Consider the following 20,636-nt stretch of genomic DNA (forward strand, 5'->3'; position numbering starts at 1 on the left):
AAAAAAGAAAAGCTTCTTTTACCTTTTGCACACCTAAGATGTGGCTGAATCAATGGGCAAACACCAGTGAAGTATGGAATTAGCGCCAGGTACTCAGCTCAGCACACTGGCGAGTAAGATGCAGTGGCATCTTCATAACCTACAGATGTGGAGGGAGAGACCTGGTCTGTGCTGCTGGGAGGCAGGAGGCATAAGCAGCTGGGGGTGTGTCTTGTCACTGGCAGGGGTGACTGAGCCCAGAGCACACTGGCCCCTCCCCACCCTCAGCCAGAGGTGGGAAGCAGACATCTTCTGGCTGGTTTTTCTGGCTCCAAGGTGCTCATGGGCTGGCTACTCTGCTGGACCAGATGTTTCCTGGAATCTTGTTTGAGGTCAGCTTGTTAGAGAGGTGCAATGGGAGTCAGAACCCTGGAGGATTTGAATCAATGACTCATCAGACATCCTGGGCATCACAAAGGTCAGTTTAGGGTCTGCATCCACCCAACCCAAGCATGCATGTCAGATGTCCACTTGCAAATCCAAAGACCTAGGAGCCAAGCATCTCCAGCAGTCAGTGTTTTCCAGGCAGAGACAAGGTCCAGGGACCACTGCTGCAGCTACCCTGTGTCACCTCCTGAAAAATGCTAACAACCCAGACTTGGGGGAACGCAGGCTGAAACCAGAAACAGGCTGAAACCAGAAACAAGAGCACTCACTTAGTGCCCCCTCACCTTCCTCTAACCCCTATGTTTTACGCTTCAGTTTACAAAACCACTTTAGCACTAGATTCTTCCTGAAGCCCTGTAAGGTAAGTAAGGAAGGCCCACTCAGTGTGGCTATTTTACAGATGAGGAAACTGAGGCCCTGAGGGGCCAAATCTTGCCAAGATCACGCAGGTAATATTGGAACGCAAGGAACTCAAATCCAAGGCGAAGGTCTCCCTAGACTGAAGTTTATTCCACCAAAGGGAAGTAAAAGGACAACGACAACAACAGAGAGGAGTGAGACCCAGAAAACAGGAAGAGAAGTGTCACAGGGCTCAGATGTTCTCACCACTGGGCAAAGGTCACCAGAAACCGGGACTTGCTGTGCGTTTAGCTGATCTCTGCTGCCATCTAGCGGCGATTCCACAGTTTATCAACCATGAGACCCTTTAGGTGACTGGTTTTTTTAGATCAGTTCTCAAGGGGATCCCTGGGGTCAAAACTATTTTCATATGACACTAAGATGTTATCTGCCCTTTTCACTCTCATTTTCTCACAAATGTAAAATGGAGTTTCCCAAAAACTACATGGCAAGTGATATCACAACAGATTGAAAGCAGAAGCAAATACAGAATCCAACAGTCATCTGTTTAAACCGGACACTGGGAGATTTGCAAAACGGTAAAACAGTACAACTCTTCTCATTACTTAGTTTTATTTGGAAAAAATAATTATTTTCATTAAAATATGCTATTATTTAACATAATAGACTTATTATAAATTAACAAATATTTTTTAAATTCTCAGTTTTAATTTCTGTAAATGTTATAATCTATATAAACAAAAGCTCCTTGAGGCCCTCCAACATTTAAAGGACCAGTGTGGAGAACCTCTTTTGTAGCATAATGGTTACTGGTGTTCTTTTCACCGTCTCCAATAAGGTAAAAGGGCACGTCTGAAGTTCCTCAAGCGCAGGATGCTGACACCAAAATTTGTGCTTTGTGTGGAATTCTTTTCTGTCTCTGGCCTTTCTTAAAAGTGGACTTCCATTTGTAAAGACATTCCTGACGCTGATACAGAGTCGATGCCTGTGCTAAGCTCCCCAAGGGCAGGGTCTCTGCCGTGGTCACCCAGCACCTCACACAAGCCCTGGGCACAGTTGAGTCAAAGTCAACACATGTGTTTTTGGTCGAATGAAAGAAAGGCTATGATGTGTGGATTAAGAAAAATCCGCACACTGCTGGCCCCAAGTATTCCACAAGATAACCTCCAGCAGGAGAATCTAAGAGGAAGAGGGGCTGTTGCTGGCTGGCGCCTCCCAATACTGGTTACCACACGAGCTTTATCTGGGTCAGGGTCCAGTGCCTTCTTTAAGATTGAGTTGCATCCTTTTCCAGCCCAGGTGTTCGTGTGTGTGTGTGTGTGTGTGCGTGTGTGTGTGTGTGTATGTGTGTAGAAAGTGTGCTGCAGGGTGTGTACAATCAGCACGGGGTGGGGGGTGGCAGGGCAGGGTGTGCAGAGGAAGGGCTGTTACTCAGAGCCTGGTTGAGGTTGGCCAGTGCAGCAGAGCCAGCAGGAGCCTGAGAAACAAGTTCTCAGCACAGAAGCTGTGCTTGCATTTTTAAAAATTATAAAAGCCATATATGCTCACTGTAAGAACTGAAGCACTATAGTGGTACACAGAGAAATCACCATCAACATCAAAGTCGAAACTGAAAGATTTTCCCCAATCTCATATTCCCCAAATAGCCACAACTAAGATTGGTGTGCACCCTTCTAGATTCTTTTCAATATCTATATAATTATGCATATTTAGAATATACTTATATAAAATACATATATATTTTTTAATGAGTAACTTCACACATACTATTCTGCCACTTCATTTTCCCACTTAACATACTGCCAACACAGTATTTCCATTTCCACTTAGCTCTTTCCATCACCGAGAGGAGCCCAGAAGAGAACCTGGGGGGGGATGTTTGTTGCTGGGTCCACCCTCCTCAGGAGCATCCGGCAGGAGACCCCAGCCAGCCTTGCGAATATAGCACTACCTACAAACAAACAGGCAACCAGGACCAGCACCAGGAAATGGTCTAGTGGAGGAGGGCTTAAGAAACCTGTTCAGGAGTGTGTCATGGAGAAGACTTCAGGTTCACCTGGGTTCACCCGGGTAGGACTAGATGTCAGTCAGCATCTCTTCACCAGTATCCACAGTGCCTTACCCAGCAACGCATATGGACCTGTCTCTCCTGTCAGCAGAACCGTCTCTAATACCCCAGAATGGAAGAACCACAGGGGACCCCCATGGCTGTCCCCAACACCACAGACAGCGTCTGCACAGAGTGAACGCTCAGAAATGTCTGATGACCAAAGGAAGATGCAGGTGGGATGGGGCGTTTAGACGGCAGCCTGCAGAGCTGCCTGGGGACCCCACGGTGCCGGGGCAGGAAAGGGGAAAGAGACCGTACTGAGGGCTGCATTGCAAGGAGGGAACCCTTGGCTACAGTAACAGGATGAACTGAGGAGACTGAATGCTTTCAGTTTTGTGCCAGAGCCATGCTTTGTCTTGGTGCCAGGTCTGCTGGGGTGGGGGCTTTTCAGAGACACGTTCCAAATCACTCAAAGAGGGTGGGAGGCAGTGGAGAAATTAGGGAAGACCCTTTTAAGGAGGGAAAAAAGGGTAGGAGGAATCTAAGGATATTTCCCAACAAGGATCCAAGCCAAGAATGGCAAAGGGATTCATCAGACTGGCTGCTGGTGGTGTCCCAGGGCACTGTGTTGAGAAGGATTCTGAAGCTGCATTCAGCTCAGTGGGAAAGGGCTGTATGACTGATTAGGGGCATTTGCTGTGGGAGTGACGTCATGGGCACGTACTGCAGAACCACAGAACAACCACTTCCCCACGGGGTTCCAATGAGAAGTAAAACTGAGATGAATGACATCATAAAGGAAATCAGACCACGGACAGAGGTTTTGTTCTGTTTTGCTCTCCACGTGAAAATAAGGCCCAGGGAGCGCCCACCCGACCTGCGCTCAATGCTGCCACCCTAGAGGCGCTGTACCAGCTGGTGCCACCGTTTGGGCAGGGAAATCTACAAGGCTTCCTCGCCTTCTGCTGTCCTTTTCAACCACTGTGCCCTCCCTGCCCACCTTAGGCAGCTGGGAATAAAGAAGTGAGGATGCCACCCTGAGTTCCTCTCACCTGCATGCAGTGGGCTCTTCTCTGGGCTGGTGACATCTACGAGGGTCTAACAGAGGGAAGAACGAGGGTGGCCAGTCTCCTGGAAGCAGGCAGAAGCATCTGATACAGAAATGTTTTTATATGGAAACTCAAGAGACAACATCGGCTCCTCCGTGAATCTCCAGTGAGTTTACAGCAGTCGCAGGTGCAGGGTCTATTTCCTCCCGCTTGTTACCAGGGGCCAGTGAGGATCTGACACAGATGGTGATGGCTCCACGGTCGGCCCCAGGCAGCAGCTCAGGGCCCTGGCCTGCAGGTGAGGAACAGAGTGCTTGCAGATGGGAAAGAAGGGATTCCGAGGGGAGCACGGATAACTGAGGGTTGGAGGGGAGACCTTCTTTCTCTTCAGTTAATTCCCCACTGCATCAGCTGTAGCGGAAGGAGGCCCTGGTCAGGTGATCCTGGCCCTGAGGGGAAGGAGGAAAGATAAGACTCTCATCTAACTGTTACCAGTAAGCAAGATCTAGGGGTCAAACAATTCATCTGGAAACTGTTTTTGTGAAGCAAACTTGGCAGAGTATTACCGTGAGAACAAACTGGGGAGGGGCTAGGATGATGGTAAATGTCCAATAAAAGACATTATAAGAAAACCGTATCTTCTTGCCTTGAAAATGAGTTTTCCTGAAGTGAAAACAAGCAATGAAGTTTGAAGGTCATGGCAGAGAGCAGACCAGTGTCACTCCAGGAAGGTTCTGGGAGCAGGGGATCGTGGCGGGCAGGGCGGGATGGTGCAGGTGAATTCACAGGCCTCGGACGAGCCTACGAGCTGACCATGCACAGCGGCTGGGACCCCACTTCTACCACCGAAAGTCACCTTCCTCGTACTCATTCTGGTTTCTCCATGTGAACCAGTAAAACTAACCACATCACAAAACAACCACCTTACGTGGTGTTTACTGGGTTTCGGATGGTCCTTGGGTCACTCATATGTGTGAACTGGGAGAGAAAGGAAGGATGAGAGGGGAGTGTTCTTCCTCCACGGGAGTTTGTGGGAGCGGGGGTACAGCTCGATATCTGGTGGTTGGAAGGAGGCTGGAGCTGCTTTGAGCTGGATTCTGCTCCCTGCAGACAACTGGAAACAATTCCATGCCATTCCCACCACCTGCAGCTAGACAATATCCTAGGACTTCTTAGGAACCAGAGGGATCTCTATTTCTCTCATTGCCTCATCCCACTCTGTCCTCAGTCTAGGCTAAGAAGCTGACACTGGCTGCCATGTCTTCAAAGAGCGGGTGGTACTGCTGCTTAGAGCATGTCCCGCCCGAGATCTCAGTGTTACTTGGTCAATTCAGATCCCAAACTTGTTAAAGGGGCCTGGTATTCTTGGGTTAGAGCAGGAAGTTGAACTCCCTGGTGAGGCTGGTTCAAGATGAGGCTCAAGAAAAGTCACTGGGAACCCCCTCCTCCACCTGAGAGGCACCAGCCCCCTCCCCATCCCAGCAGAGGGAAAGCAGGCAGGCATCTATGCTCTTTGTCCTCCAGAGCACCTTCAGAAGGAAAAGCTTCCAACTGGGGCGGTCACTGCTCAAAGGCCAAGTCCAGGACAATCAGGACTGGGCTTGCTAGAAACGTCTTCCTTCCTCCTGAAGTTGCCAATCACCAGGGTGGTCACAAGTGGCAAGGTGCCATGGCTCAGGCAGGCGTCCAGCTACCCTGGGATCTGTGAAGCCTTGGCATTAAAACCACCTTGCGGCTGAAGATTTAATGACATGGAAAAATGGCCCTGAACTATTCAAAGGGAGGAGTGAGTTATGTGTAAAGTAGGATCCCATTTGGGGGATAAAAAAGTTAGAAGAATAGTAACAAGGTCATGGGATTACAGGTATTTTTCTTTTTTTTCTCTCTCTCTGTTTATTTGTATTTTCTTTTTTTTTTTCTCTACAATAAAAATGCACTGATTTTATGACAGGATGTTTTGTAAAAGTCACTTTCATTTATTAAAAGGGAGAAGTAGCCCGTATCTGAGCACAGCTTTAAAAAACAGACAACTTTTCTTCCCTGTCTTGGACATAACCCAATACCATGACTCTTCACCCAGGATGTTTAATTATGCAAAATGTGTTACTAACCTTTTCCTTTTGTAAGAGAGGGTCAGAAGCCAGGAAAGCTGTGAATGTGGATGCTTTAGTAAAAAGCTAAAGTATTTGATTTAAAGCCAGCGTCTAGGGCTGGGCCTGGGCTCACTCTCATCAGCCTGCTCCATCCTGTCCTGCTCCTGGGTGTAGGGTCTGGCCCCATCCATGCTGCCTAGCAGGGCTCTGATGCCCCAGGGGAGGGAGCAGGGAGGCTTGCTAGACCTTCCTGATGAGAATCTGCAGTCACCACAGCTGAAGCAAAATGGTTTCTCGTTGACTAGAAAATTCAGTGACTTACCTTTTATCTTTTGAGCTCTGCAGATAACTAGTTTGAGGCTTTAGAAAGAGAAACAAGGGAGAAGAGGAGGAACTGAGGGGATATTGGAAGTTGATCATCCCTCTACTCAATGATGTTTCTTAGTGGCCATTTTTGTACAGGCTTTGCCTGAGGCACTGATGATACAGGGGTTAAAAAAAGTCCCAGCTCTCCTGGAACTGTCACGCTGGCTGGGGAGTGAAGAAAGCTGGCAGGCAATTAGGATGCAGAGGGATATGGTAGGGGCTGAGGAGCGGCTGTGGGAGGGAGCCTAGAGCAGGAGCACCTCCTCCTGGCTCAGGCATCAGAGTAGGCTTCTTGGGGGAGGAGACTTCTAGACCAAGATCTACATGACAAAGAGGAGCTGCTGAGGCCAAGGACAAGGGTGAGGGGGGAGGCCAGAGAAGAGGGCATCTGGCAGGGTCAGCATGCACAAAGACCCAGAGTGAGAATGGTATGTTTAGGATGTGAGTGAGGACAAGGCTGTTAAGGAGTGACACTTAACCTAGTGGGCAATGAGGAGCCACTGAGGGCACTGGAGCAAGGGGGTCACTTGCTCAGTTCTGTTTTTAAATGCCCCAGCTGTGGCTGCGGTGACCTTTCTACAATGAGAAAGGGAAAAGGAGAGCGTTCAGGAGGCAGGGCTGGTGGCAGAGGCTGTCCTCTAGAGCTCTGGGAGCCTGTTGGTGGCTCTCAGACTCAGGCTCTGAGTTCAGCAGCAAGGTGGGGAGATGGTACCTGTGTAACAGCGGGTGGGCACCCTGGTTTGAGTCCTCACTCTTGAGCCTGGGTTACTGAATTTGGACAGTGAAGCTAAATGCATTTCTCTCCAAGGGCTGTTGAAACTGCTGAGTAGAAACGGATAGGAGAGCTCACTACAAACAGGTAAGTTCTGTGCCGACCTCAGTTACTAAGCACTCAGCTCACCACCAGTTACAGGTGGCCATTTCAGAAGGACTTTCTGACAAGAAGGATGCCAATTCTAGCCCAGAATTAACACAGATTAAAGAGGAAAGAAATGACAGGTATTTCAGAAAGCCACACCATTTTCATGGCCAAGAGAGACTCAAGCTCCAAGACGGCACAACTGGCTGGGAAGGCGGTGCACTGACCTGGCGCTCAGGGGCTGGTCACCACGTGGTCCCCGCGGATCGCCTGCAGCGAGAGCTCGTAGCCCAGGAACATGGCCGCGCTCATGGGGAAGCCCCGCACGGCATTGACCGTGATGCCTCTGAAAAACACCTTTGGCGGGAGGCGGCGTTACCGCAGGGCACCCTCTGCCGAGCGGCCACTGAGGCCAGAGAAAGGGCTGGCGATGCTGCCCACCCACGCCGGCACCCTGTCCCAGGCTGGACCCTACGGAGCCCAAAGTACCATCCAGGCGGAAACCCTCCGAGACACCCCAGCCACGCCCCCACCCTCACCCACGTCACTTCTCGCGGGGTTTCCCTTCCCAGGCCCCATACGCATGCGCTAGATACGATGCGCCACCTGTTTGAGTCCCACGAATTGCCGTTCTCTCTCGCGGGTACATGCGCACACGCACACACGCGTGATTCTTGGGACTGGAAGTCAGAGCTACACACGCTTTGCCGTGGTAGGCAGAGGACCTGGCCGTGACAGGGCTTCAGAGGACGTCCCCAGAGGGGCAGGGTTGGGGGGAACCCAGGCCGTGCTCAAGACAACAGACGTGGAGTCCAGGCACAGCTTTGCCAGTTAGTAACTGTGTTACTTGGGCAAATGGCAAAGTCTCTAGAACTCAATTTTCCCACCTGTAAAATGGGGGTAATACTACTACTGCCCTCATACAGTTGTTGAGGGAATAAAGGAGATGTTGCTTTTAAAAACATTTTCACAGTCCCTGCCATGCAGTAACCACTCGTTAACTGTTGACAATCACACCACTATCCTTAACATCAATAGTCACCACTTCATACAGAGTAGCACTCCACCTCGGTCATTAGATGAGGGCTGAGGGGTATTAATACAAGTGGCCTGCACTGACCAGGTGCTAAACCCCGCCTTTAATACAAGAAGACTATCTGTCTTCACCCCTAGGGAATATGGTAAGATGCTTCCCTTCCACCCTGAATCTTCCCACCTGGTGCTGGGTAGACACTGACCTATGTGATGTGGTTCCAGCCCCTGGGAAGTTTATAACCTATTAGGGGTGATAAGCCCTATTCAGGGGTAATTACAGTGTAACCTAGAACTTGATGAGAACAAATAAAGGACTTGGTGAAGGGTGGGGTGGGGAGGAGCTGTGATTAAATGTCTTCTCTGGAAAGAGATCACACATCTGAAGACAAATTGCTACCCAAGTGTGAACGGCCTTAGAAGTGTCAGGTATAAGATAGAAACCTGCTAACTGACTCCTGTATAATTTACTGTTCAGTGACAATGTGGTACTGTAATTTTAAGAAGGTAGAAATCCAGCCCCTTGCATGTCCCCAGTTTCCTCAGTTGTTGGACACTCTGGTGTCACAGTAGGTGCAGGCTACTGTCATGGGGCAGGACCTGAGCTGACATCCCTTCAGGAGAGGGAAGAGAAGGGGAGGGAATGACCTCAGTGAACTTTCAGGGAAGGGAGCTGGCCAGGATCCCCAGAGGTCAGCCAAACCCTGGAGTGATTCAGGTAGGGGGCAAGTGGGCTCCTTGTAACATCAGTACTCCTCTCTAATGTCTAACCTTTCTGGAATTCCACAGGCTCACCCAGGGTGACTGAATAACAGCAAGGAACTAGGTCAGGCTCCGAGAGGAAAATTCCATGCTGGGTGCACACAGAAGCTCTCGTGTGCACCTGGGTTTGGCGCTGCAAGGCCAGGCAAGCCAGGCAGGGCCCAGCTTGGTGTGTGATCCTCCTCTCCCATAGTGCTGGGCCATGCAGGAGCTGTGGGCCACCTCAGACAGCCAGAGGTGACTTCCCTCCCAGAGTGGCCTGCTCTGCTGTGAGGCCCAAAGATGCCAAACAAAGTGCTTTTACCCTGTCTTTTGGAACACAAAACACTAGACCAAGTCTTCATGAAGCCTTAATGGCTCCCCACTGGCCAAGGTCAAGACCATACTCTTCCCTGGCCTGCCAGGACCCACACGCTCTGTCCCTACACTTTCTCTAAGCTGCTTCTCCAACTTGACACTCAGGACAGTATACTGACCTGTCATTCTTCCTAAGGGGCCAGCTCTCTCCCACCACTGAGCCTCTGCTGTTCCCCTTTACTCGAATGCTCCCCAGACCCAGCTACACCCTCTGGTAGCCCTGCCAGGGCCATCCCGGGTAGGATTATGGCCCCTTGCCTTCTGTACACTCAGTATCTCTGCCTCACAACACTTCTCACACCATCCTTTAATCACCTGTGACTTGGCTATCTTCTTATTAATAGTCCCAGTCAGGGTAGTGAGACCAGGGCTGTGTGTGTGACTTATCTTTGAATCTCCAGCACCTGCACTGTGCTTGGCCTAGAGGACCCTCTACACATTGTACTAAATGAATCAGTGGATGGATGGCTGGATGGCTGGATGAACAAACTCCTTGATGTGAAAAAGAATGGTCTCTGAGCTGACAGAGTCCCAGTGGCGGCTATGGTAGTGAGGGATTCCTGGAGTGGAGGGAGGTCTCCAAACCCCCCAAATGGCAGACCAAAGAACAACCAACCCTAGTGCCTCAGGAGGCTTGTCTACTTAACAGATATTCCTCTCCATCCCTCCTAAGAGTCAACCGGTCTCACCCCACTGTCACAGACCCCTTCACAACAGTCACCTCTGTAGAGCAAAAGGACATCAAGTCACTCCTCCAGCCTCCTTATTTCAGATGACAAGTCTCCAAGTGTGAGCCATGACCCACGTGGCACAGGACGGTCCTCACAGCAGGCAGAGAATGGATCCAAAACTACCTTGTCTTTCTTCCATTCTGACTTGGGGATGCCCCCAAAGTCCAAGGACGTCTAGTTTCCCTATCATAAAGGCTGCTTTACTGAATAATCACAGAGTTACAAGGGGCTACTAAAACTAGGCACCATTGTCACTATTTCACTCCTTTACTATCACTGAATTCTCCCATAGAACAGTGGGAAACAGGTTTCAGTAAGACTGTTTGGGAGTGGGTACTCCACGTAGCCAGCACCCACGGGGACTGGAGACATCCCTCAGCCCTGGGAAAAGGTGCTCCTCCTGCTGCTGGTGGAAATCTGTGAGATAACCCAACTTTCCAGGGCTGTGTGGGATTTTTTCCTCTTTGTTCAAGTTTGTATTTATATGAGACAATGGATGTTTGTTAAATATATTGTGGTAATAATTTCATGATATGTGTAAGTCAAATCATTATGCTATACACCTTAAACATCCACAGTGCTATATGTCAATTATCTAAACAAAACTGGGAAAAAAGACAATGAGGTGAGACTCCTAGGAAGATGGCAGAGTAGGAATCTGTCTCCACACCTAGACAGCTATTATACTGACATAATCTGTCAGATGTATATTAGATGTTCTAATTATATTAGAACTCTGGAGTTTACGGAAGGGTTTGGGCAGTGGTTAATTTTGGTCAATCTCAGCTCTTAGCATAGTAGCAGCTACCATCCCCTATCCCAAGCCCTTTCGAAGGCAGTTGTGCACATGTTCCTGGAACAATCTGCACACAGCCTGTGGGAGCCAGTGTGGGCAATGAGAACCTTGTCCTCCAAATACTGAACATCTGTTTTCTGGTCACTGGTTGCTGTTTCTGATCACAAAGTGCAAAGAGGAGGGCAGTCATTTTTGTTTAACCTCTTACCATTTTGCAAGCCCTTCTCCTCTGGCTGAAGTGACTTCCAGGGAATTTAAATGGATGGTGTCCCTTTCCCCTCCCTTCATTTTTCTCTTTTTCCTCTTTTGGGAGCCAGACATTAAAGACTAGCACATTCCAAACCAATGCATAATTGGGGAAAATTAGAAGGTGTCTGTGCATGTGCAGGGAAAGGCATAGGCTCAGAAAAGACCTGAGAAAACCTTAAGTTTACACCTTGAGTTGATCTTTGGGACAGAGAAAGCCTACAACAACAAAAACAATAAAAATAAAATCCACTGAAAAAGAGGGAAAATCTAAAATCCATAGTTACCAGATTATTAGATTCAAATGTCTTGTTTTCAACAACAAAAAAAATCACAAGGCGTATAAAGAAACAGGCAAGTATGGTCTATTCAAAGAAAACTCAACAATTTCCCTCCAAAAGACCTGATAGCATATCTACTTGACAAAGACTTTAAAACATCCTTCTTAGATTCTTGAAAAACTGAAAACAGATGTGGAGAAGGTAAAAAAAATGATATGTGAACAAAATGGAAATATTAATAAATAAATAGGAAACCCAGAAAGAAATCAAACAGAAATTCTGGAGCTGAGAAGTATGGAATGAAAAACTGAAAAAATTCACTAGAAGGATACAATGATTTATTAGAGCAGGCAGAAGAAAGAATTAGCAAACTTTGAATATAAGACTACGGAAATTATTGAGTCTGAGGTACAGAAAGAAAAAACATCGAAGAAAAGTGAACAGAGCCTAAGGGACTTGTGGGAAACTATACGTATTGTAAGAGTCCAAGAAGGAGAAGAGATAGGGGCAGAGAGAATATCTGAAGTAACAACGGCTGAAAACTTTCCAAATTTGATGAAAGACGTAACTATAAACATCAAAGAAGGTCAATGAACTCCAAGTGAGGTGAACTCAGAGACCTATACCAACACACATTATAATAGACTTTTGAAAGGCAAAGAGAGAATCTTGAAAGTGGTAAGAGAGAAGTGACTCATTACACACAAAGGTTCCTCAAAAGACTTTCAGCAGATTACTCAATAGAAACTTTAGAGACCAGAAGGCAATGGGCTAATACATTCAAAGTGCTAACAGGAAAAAAAAAAAACCTGTCAACCAAGAATCTTATAACCAGAAAAACTATCTTTTAAAACTGACGGAGAAATTAAGACCTTCCCAGATAAACAAAAGCTGAGAGAATTCATTTACCACTAGATCTACCCTGCAAAATATGCTCAAGGGAGTCCTGCAGGTTGAAATACAATCACTAGACAGTAACTTGAAGCTGTATGAAGAAATAAAGATCTCAGTAAAAGTAAATATATGGGGAGAGTGACATCAGTATTATGGCAGCACGAGATGGCCCATGTTTTGTCCCCAACAACAAAAATTCAGCATCCATCCATGAACAAAAGTGCCTCTGTGGGAGTTGTGGATCCAGCACCGCACACCAAGGGGCCCAATAGGAGTCATGTCCACCTGTGCATCAGGTAATAGGCAGACAGATCCTCTGTACTGGCAGTAAAAACTGCAGTGGCCTGTGAACTGGTTCCAGCCACCCTTGGCTGTAGTCCAGGAGCACCTGGGGAACACTGACTTGGATAGTCACACACAGATGAGAGAGTGTGGAAGTCCAGATTTCCAGAGGAGAAGTTTCAGTACCCCATTGGAGAAGAAAGAAAGAAGGAAAGGAGGAAAGAAAGAAGGAAAGAAAGAAAGGAAGGAAGGAAGAAAGAAGGGAGGAAGAAAGATAGAAGGAAGAAAGAAGGAAGGAAGGAAGGAAGGAAGGAAGGAAGGAAGGGAAAAGAAAATGCTTTTGGATGCACTGGAGCGGGCAGTTATACTAACTGGAAGGCTTGTGATGAGGCAGCCATGCAAGAAAAGGTCCAGAGCTCAGTAGTAACATTAATACTATTTAAACTACTACCACTACTATGTGAAAGATAAATGGTTAACTCTTTCCAAAAGCGTATGTGTTATGCATTAAACTGCACACTAATTTAATTTAACCTACAAATATCCCTGCTGTTCACGGTAGGGATGATTATTGTCACTGGAGAAACTGAAGCCCAGAGAGGTGAAGTTTGCCTGGATTCCCCAGCTCACAAGTAGCCAGGCCTGGCTTTGAACTCAAGTCTGCTGACTATAGAGGCATGCCAAGAAAGGTGGGGCCCATTCAAGGAAGAGCAAGCATGAGGGTGCTAGGGGGTGTCATGGGAGACAAGACAGATGTGGATGAATTCATTTAGAACCCTGGACACCAGATGTGGAAATCTGATCTTCATTCTGGGACAGTTTAGAGTCAAGAAGAGGCTTGGGTTGAGGACCAGCCCTTCGAGTTCCAGGAGGAGAAAAGAGGAGAAGAGGGACAAGGCCAGGCTGGAAGCTGCCTCAATAGCCGAGACCAGAGATGACTGGACTGGCATGGGTTGGAAAGCAGAAGACAGATCAAGGAACTGGAACTTATGAGATGTGATGACCACCACAGAGGTGGTTCTGTGACTTCTCACTTGGAGGAGGGGAGAGGGGGAGACACTGAGCAGGGAGTGAGGAAGGAGCTTCCTGCCTACCTGATGAGGAGGAAAGCTTTGGTGACACAGATAGCAGAAGGGGTCTGCCAGGCACCAGCTAAGTGACCTCGGGTTGGTTACCAGTCCTCCCTGAACCTGTCAGGTGGAGAGCACACCCAGTTCTTCTACCAGCCCAAAGCAAGGTCTGGAATAGACAAGGCTTTCTTGTAGTGCTTGATAAGTGGTAACGACCAGGACCTCAATTCCCTTCTCCGTAATCTCATAGCCCCCAGATGTCTGACCCTGACTTCCAGGGACTGACACTGACCCCACACGAGTGCTTTGGGGCTTACTTTAAGACCTTCCTTCTGGTAACTCTGGGAGATACAGTCCAGGACACCTTTGTATTTGTTCACATAAACCCCATCAGCTTGCATTCGACTCTTCACAACATCCATAGGAGTTGCTGTCCCCCAGGAAATTGCTCCTGTAAAGAGAGAGACAAGTAGGTATCAGGGGCTGGTCGGGGTTTGCAGTGGACCTGGCTCCCTGCAGATTTCTGCCATTCGAAGGCTGGACAAGCTGCTGGGGAACGTGGAAAGAGCTCAGGGTCAGGACCTATGAATGGGGCCCTAATCATCCCTCGCCACTTGCTGTGAGACTCTGCAGAAGTCTCCTGCCTCCTCGGGGCCTTGGGCTTGTCATCTATAAAATGGGCCAGCAGTACCTATCTGGGGGTGCTGTGAGGACAAATAAACTGATGCACGTGCAGCATTTAGCACCGTGCCAGAACCACAGCCAGTGTTTCCTAAGTGGAAGCCTTTATTAGCAGTTTTTACTGGAGGAACAGGAACAGACCCTACAGTGCTTTGCAGCATCTTTCTGAGCACACGAGAGGGAGCCCAGGGTGAGGCCTGAGGCTGGAGGCTGGCAGCTCTCCACAGGCAAGATTTACTCTGAACGTGGAAATGCTAAACAAACACTTGCAGGTAGACTGCTTGCCAAGGAAGCGCCAGCCTAGGGATGGCAGAGAAGAGCAGGGGCAGGTCTTTAAAAAGCTCTTATCTTCCCCAGTGATGTGGAATAGAAGCCTTGGGACCAGGTGTCACTGGGTCATCCTCATCGGAAAAGCCCAGGCGCCCCGGTTTGAGAACTTTTATGACTTTAAAGAACTCTAAGAAAACAACACCAGGTTATTGTGTAAACACAGACATTGGCGCATTCTTTGATGGGGAGAGAAAAACAGACTGATGCCAAAGTCCAAGGCAGCTGGTTTGTAAGGTTTTGTAACTGCTGCGCAGCAGCTCCCAAAAGAGACCCTAGCCCGTCCCAGCTCTCTGCCCATCCCGGCCTCCTGCCCCGGTCCTCTGGGGTCCCTCTGGACCTCTCCTTCCTCCTGCCACTTTCCCTGAAGTTGGCCCACAGGCTGCCCTTGCACACACCCTTGTTTCTCAGCCCATGGGTGAGAGAATTACAAAACCAGGTTTGCCTGCCAGGCCACACATACCTGCTCTTATCAGAAATGAGAGCAGCTGGGATGTTGCTCTAATTCTCCACCAATGAGTGCTTACTGGGAGCCGGTACAGGCCAGGTCTCAGGCACGTGATGGAAGGGAAAACACTGGGGTTTGGTGGCTAAGATGTGGGCTTTGTTACGTGTTTGCTAAGATTCAAGCACAGTTGCTCATGGTGATGAGGAGGAGGAATGACAATTTTCTTCTCTCTAGCCGATCTTTCCCAACAAACATGCCATGCTGTCAGCCTTCTTAAGAAGCAAACCTCTCTTGACTTCTGTACCTCTCTCTGGCTATAGCTGCAGTTCTCTCTTCCCCATTATAGCACGGCCAAATCCCTCGGGTGAAGGGTTGTGTGTACTTGGGTTCTCCAATTTCTTCCATCCCATTCTCTCTTGATCCTACTTCAGTTAGGTTTTCACACCCTTTTTGTCATCAAAATGGTTCTTGTCAAAGTCCCTGATGATCTACGCACCACTTAACCCAAGCGGCAGCAATAGCAGTACAAAGGCCCTGTGGTGGGGAGAGAGCAGCACACTCAAGCTGCAGCAGAGACCACTGTGGTTGGAGCAGAGCAAGTAAGAGGGCGGTAGCAGAAAATGAATGCAGAAGGGTAACAGGCAGAGGGCCCTGAAACCATTGCATGGTCATTGACTTTTACTCTAAGTAAAATGGGGATGCAGCTGGGTTCTGAGTAGGGAGGTTATAGTTGGACCCCCAGTTCAGGGTCACAAAATGACTAAGTGTGATTTGAACCTGGATCTTTCTGACTGCAGAGTCCCAGCTATAGTGTCTGCACTAGCTGTGTGACCTTGGGTTGGTAACTTAATCTCTTTGAAGCTGAATTTTCTCATCTGAAAAATGGGGAGACTGATTCCTACCTCAAGGCGCTAACGAAATCCTCACATTAGAAAGGTTTGCAGGGTGCCAACATTCAACAAAGGTGGATCGTGTTAACAGATTTTCTTTTCAAAGCTCAGTGATACCTGGAACAATGTGAGTCATAAAATATATCTTCCAACTGAAAGCTTAATGAGTCCCAATAGGGACTCAGAGGGAAGGGAATAGGAGGAAGAGAGGGGACCGTCCCCCATTCCCAGCCCTTCCTCTGCCTGGTTAGGTCTGGCACCTAACAGGTATTGAACAAAGTATTGTGGGATGAGTGGCTGGGTGAATCCTGCCCTTCCCTGGGGCTGAGAAGGGCATAGTAGGCTCCCCAGCTGTCTCTCAGTGGTGGTCAGCACAGGGTCAGGGATCAGCCGCACTGTCCTTACCTGCCATGCCGCCTGCCAGCCACACAGCACAGGGGCTGGGGCCTGCATGGGCATCGGGCGTGATCCAATCACTCAGGAACACATAGGGGATGAAGTAGAGGCAGTAGCCTGGGACGTCCCTCAGCAGCATGGCACTGGCGCCCCGGTACAGCCCTGCCAGGCCTTCGGTTCTCACGATGGTTGCGATGCAATGCACAGGCCCTTGATAGGCTGGCTGCTCCCCAAGAGCTGCCACCCGGGGCTTCACTCCAAGGCTGGCTGCAAGGACAGGGTGAAAAGATGGCAAGTGATCTGGGGTCAAGAGCCAGGCCATTCTCTGGCACTGGAGTCAGTCCAGCCCATTGACAGTTCCCACTCACGTCACCAGTTGATTTTTTACCAAACCTTCTGACCTTCTTGGCAGCTCAGATGCAGATTCTGAAGTCCCAACAGGGAGCCCCTGCCAGCACGTGCAGCCAGATGGGAGACAGTCCCAGCCAGGAGATAAAGCAACCAATGCCTCAGAATACCCCAAGGTTCCCAGTCAACCATCACTATGTCCTTCTGTAGGACATTTTGTGTGACTGCAGAATGCCTAAGATCAAATACGATGAGCCAAGCCCAGCTCCTTCTTGAAGCAGAAGCTCGAAAATCTAACACACTCTGTGTGTGTGTGTGTGTGTGTGTGTTTGTGTGTGTGTGTGTGTACTTGGGCACAGCGTGGTGAAAAAAAAGTATATGAGATTTGGACCCAGATTGTCCTGGTTCCAAATCCTGGCACTGCTTACCAATTTTCTGACCTTGGTAGGTATCTTTTCTACCTGTGTTTTCTTACCTTTAAAAAGAGGACCGACCAATACTGTATTGTATACTTGAAAGTTGCTAAGAAAGTAGATGTTAAATGTTCTACACACACACACGCACACACACACACACACACAAAGTGGTAACTATGTGAAGTGATGGATTTATTAAATAACCATATCTCAGTAATAATTTCACTGTACATACACACATCAAATCATCACATTGTGAGCCTTAAACTTACACAGTGTTATATGTCAAGTGTATTTCAATAAAGCTGGAAAATTATATTTTTTAAATAAAAACAAGAGCAGACGGTTGTGAGTATCCATAAGGTAATACCCATAAAGAGCTCAGCATGGTGCTAGGAACACTGTAGGGGTGCAATAAGTTGTCACCAGATGATACTGGGACCGAGCTGATTGGTGTGAATCAGGTGCAGGATGCACTGGCTGGCGGGCTGGACATGTTCTCACTCACTCCAGCCCTGGCCAGGCTGTGCCCTGGAACAGCTGTAGGGCAGCACCAGTGCCACTGGCCCCTCAGAGTCCTGGGGCACAGGGGGCTGTCTCCTTGTCTGACCTCTGGAGTCTTTGCTGACAGATCATGGGTTATTATGTCAGTAGCTTCTTCTCAGGATGTATGCAACCAGCAAGTAGTGACTCAGTCTGTCCCTCTAATCCTTCCACCTGGCTCCCTCCACCTCTGCCTTTGATGCTCACCTAGTTTGCTACGGACCCTTTAGCACAGCTTTAACTTGTGGCCAGAGACCTCTTAGTCCCACTGCAGGTCAAGTGTACTTGTATTCTCAACTTTCCCTTCTTGAAGAACTAACATGACATGACCAGGACTGATCCAGAATGAAGCGTGCCTGTGATCACATGCCCATTTTGCCACCTGGGTTTAATTCCATGTAAGCATCCTCTCAACTGGGTTTTACATACAGGCTGTATTAAAGACCTGCTGGCTAAAAGACAGACCACTTCCATTATATAGTTGAACTTCCAAGTCCCCACAATAGCCCCAGCTTGACCAGATGAAGGTCAGGGGAAAATACTAAGCTTCATGATGCCACAATCCAAGCTGGAGTTTTTAAGAGTAAAGTACAACCTGTCCTTTTCACTCATCCCAGAAGGAGACAAGGCCAAGAGGGGAGGTTTCTATTTGCTTGGGAAGTATGCCTGAAGAAACGAACCCTCTATTTACTTTCTGCGTCGGGGGAAGAGGGACATCATGGCCATGTGCATTAGGCCAACTACAGCATGGGCGGGAGGCTGAGTCCCGTTCACCGGTACAGTGGATCCTGCAGGCAGTGAGCAGGGGTGGTGGCCACTTCTGGGGGCACAGGGGCCTCTGAGCTCAGAGCAAGATCAGACATTATGGTCTTTGAGAGCCCAGTGGGAGGTCACTGAACACCCCTTCCTCTCCCAAATCCACTATGATACAGCCAGGGTCATCCTGGGAAATTCTGACATTAGACCAAACAGATATAATTGTCCCAACATATAAACCTTGCCTGGGCCATGCTCATGTTGAAGTAACAGTGATCTATCCCAGGAGCCAAGGTTTTCACGAATCAGCTACGGGTATGATGTAGCTTTCAGAAGTTACTGATTATAGGAGAGTGTCCTGATAACATTCTGCTTGTTTGGAGGTACAGATGTTGAAAAAACTACTTGTCCAAACTCCAACTGGCTTTGTCAACAAAAACCTGTACTTTTTTCCTTTTCTTTTCAGGATAAGCAAGAAGGAAATTCTCTCACACTCTCTCAAGGTTGTAACATTAAGCAATCTATCTTTTATTGACTGAAAATGATCCACTTATGACTATTACTGCAATGTAATTGTCACGGAACTGGTGGCCAGGGCCTTCTAGACACAAGTTGATAATGTGAAGCCCTTGGAATGCCTTCCAGCTCCCTCATTCCACAATATTTTTTAAAAAACTTTTTATTTGGAAATTTCAATTTTTTTTAAAAGTGCAAAAAAGGAAAATTGTACATAGAACACATTGACCCAGATTCACCTACTTTTACCTCATTTGTTTTCTGGTTTGTACGCTCTCTCCCTCCCTCCCCCACCCCCTTCTCATTGAAACGTGTGTATGCAATTAAACTGAACAGATGCCACTGTCCCAGTGCAAAAACTTGGCCTGGGCCGTGTTCATCTCCAGGTAATAGTGACCTGACGTGGAGTCAAGGTTTTCATGAATCAGCCGTGGGTTTGAAGTGGCTTTCAGGAATCACTGATACAAGGAGAACGTCTGATAAAACTGGAAAAAGGCCTGCCAGACCGTGAACTGGCTTTGTCATCAAGCCCCAAACCAGAACCAAACCTGTGCTTTCAGTCTTTTTTTCCCCAAGATAAGCAATAAGGAAATTCTTTTTCACACACATACATACATCATTTTGTTTTCCAAGCCATTTCAGGGTGAATTACATACAAAATGGCCCTGTACCCCTAAATACTTCAGTCTGTGTTTCCTAAGAATCAGGATGCTGTCTTACAGGCCATAGGGCAGTTTCTGGCTTCATAATCTACATGGACAATACTTGTGTCTAAGGCACTGCCTATGCTCGCACTGTCACTTGATCTCATTGTGACCTTTAGAGTGATCCTCCCCCACCCCGGGACAGGATCCAGCCTATCAGGTATTGTATTTAGGTGTCCTGTCTCTTTAGCTTCCTTTCGGCTAGAGCATTTCCACAGCCTTTCTTTGTTTTTTATGACAGGAACTTTTTTTTAAGAGTACACCAACCCCCTTCTTGTTAATTGAATGTTCCTTACCTGGGCTTTGTTGAGTGTGTCCTTGCTGTTACACTAAGACGATGCCTTCTTGGCTGGACCTCTTCTCCACTCTGTTCTTAAGTCTCACCTCTTTTCCCAGGAGGACCATCACTCTCAAGAGCCCCTGTCTTCTCTGGCCCCCCACACTTGTTTTTCTTAGTTTGTTTTTAACTGAGGTATAATTTACATTCTATCAAACATGTAGCTTGTAAGTGCACAGTTGGTGAGTTTTGACCGTGGCATGCACCAGTCACCACATCCTACTGAGAAAATGACATCTTACACTTGAAGTAAACTGTGTTTGTGGGTCACTGTTCACTCAGGCAGAGCAAAGATCCCAAGCCTACTGACCCTCTCCTGCTTTTCAAGGTAAAGGGGTTCTGTGACATCAGTGATGGGTCACTCGGTGAGAACCCAATCTCTCTTAGGCGATGGCTGTTACAGGCTCATCTACTGTAGTAAGATAGTGGTATGAACGATTCATAAGGGACCACAAAACAGAAGACAGCAGGAATTCCTATCAGTTGCTCAGACCACAGATGCTCTGTGGCTCAGCGGGGGAAGGTGTGGCCTGGGGGGCTCTCAGCAGCTAGACTTAAAAAAGTGCTGAATCAGAGTTCTCGGTAACTCTAGCAGTGGACCGATTTTATGTAGTATAAAA

At 48.0% G+C, this 20,636-nt stretch overlaps 1 protein-coding gene across 2 annotated transcripts in view; it reads right to left on the reverse strand.

The window, feature by feature from the left end:
* Window positions 1-3,653: 3,653 nt before the first annotated feature.
* SLC25A48 (solute carrier family 25 member 48) overlaps window positions 3,654-20,636 on the reverse strand; it is a 38,634-nt gene continuing 21,651 nt past the window's right edge. Inside the window, exons 5-8 of one of the 2 annotated variants that reach the window (XM_015246619.3) lie at window positions 16,406-16,663; window positions 13,972-14,105; window positions 7,431-7,560; window positions 3,654-4,334 (exon numbers count right to left, since the gene is read on the reverse strand). In XM_015246619.3, coding sequence (XP_015102105.2) covers window positions 7,438-7,560; window positions 13,972-14,105; window positions 16,406-16,663 — 515 coding nt within the window. In that variant the 3' untranslated portion in view covers window positions 3,654-4,334; window positions 7,431-7,437. The remainder of the gene's footprint in view (window positions 4,335-7,430; window positions 7,561-13,971; window positions 14,106-16,405; window positions 16,664-20,636) is intronic. The other variant, XM_072957053.1, reaches the window with a different exon arrangement.

The sequence above is a fragment of the Vicugna pacos genome, chromosome 3, assembly GCF_048564905.1.
Source record: "Vicugna pacos chromosome 3, VicPac4, whole genome shotgun sequence".
In the NCBI taxonomy this organism is placed as follows: domain Eukaryota; kingdom Metazoa; phylum Chordata; class Mammalia; order Artiodactyla; family Camelidae; genus Vicugna; species Vicugna pacos.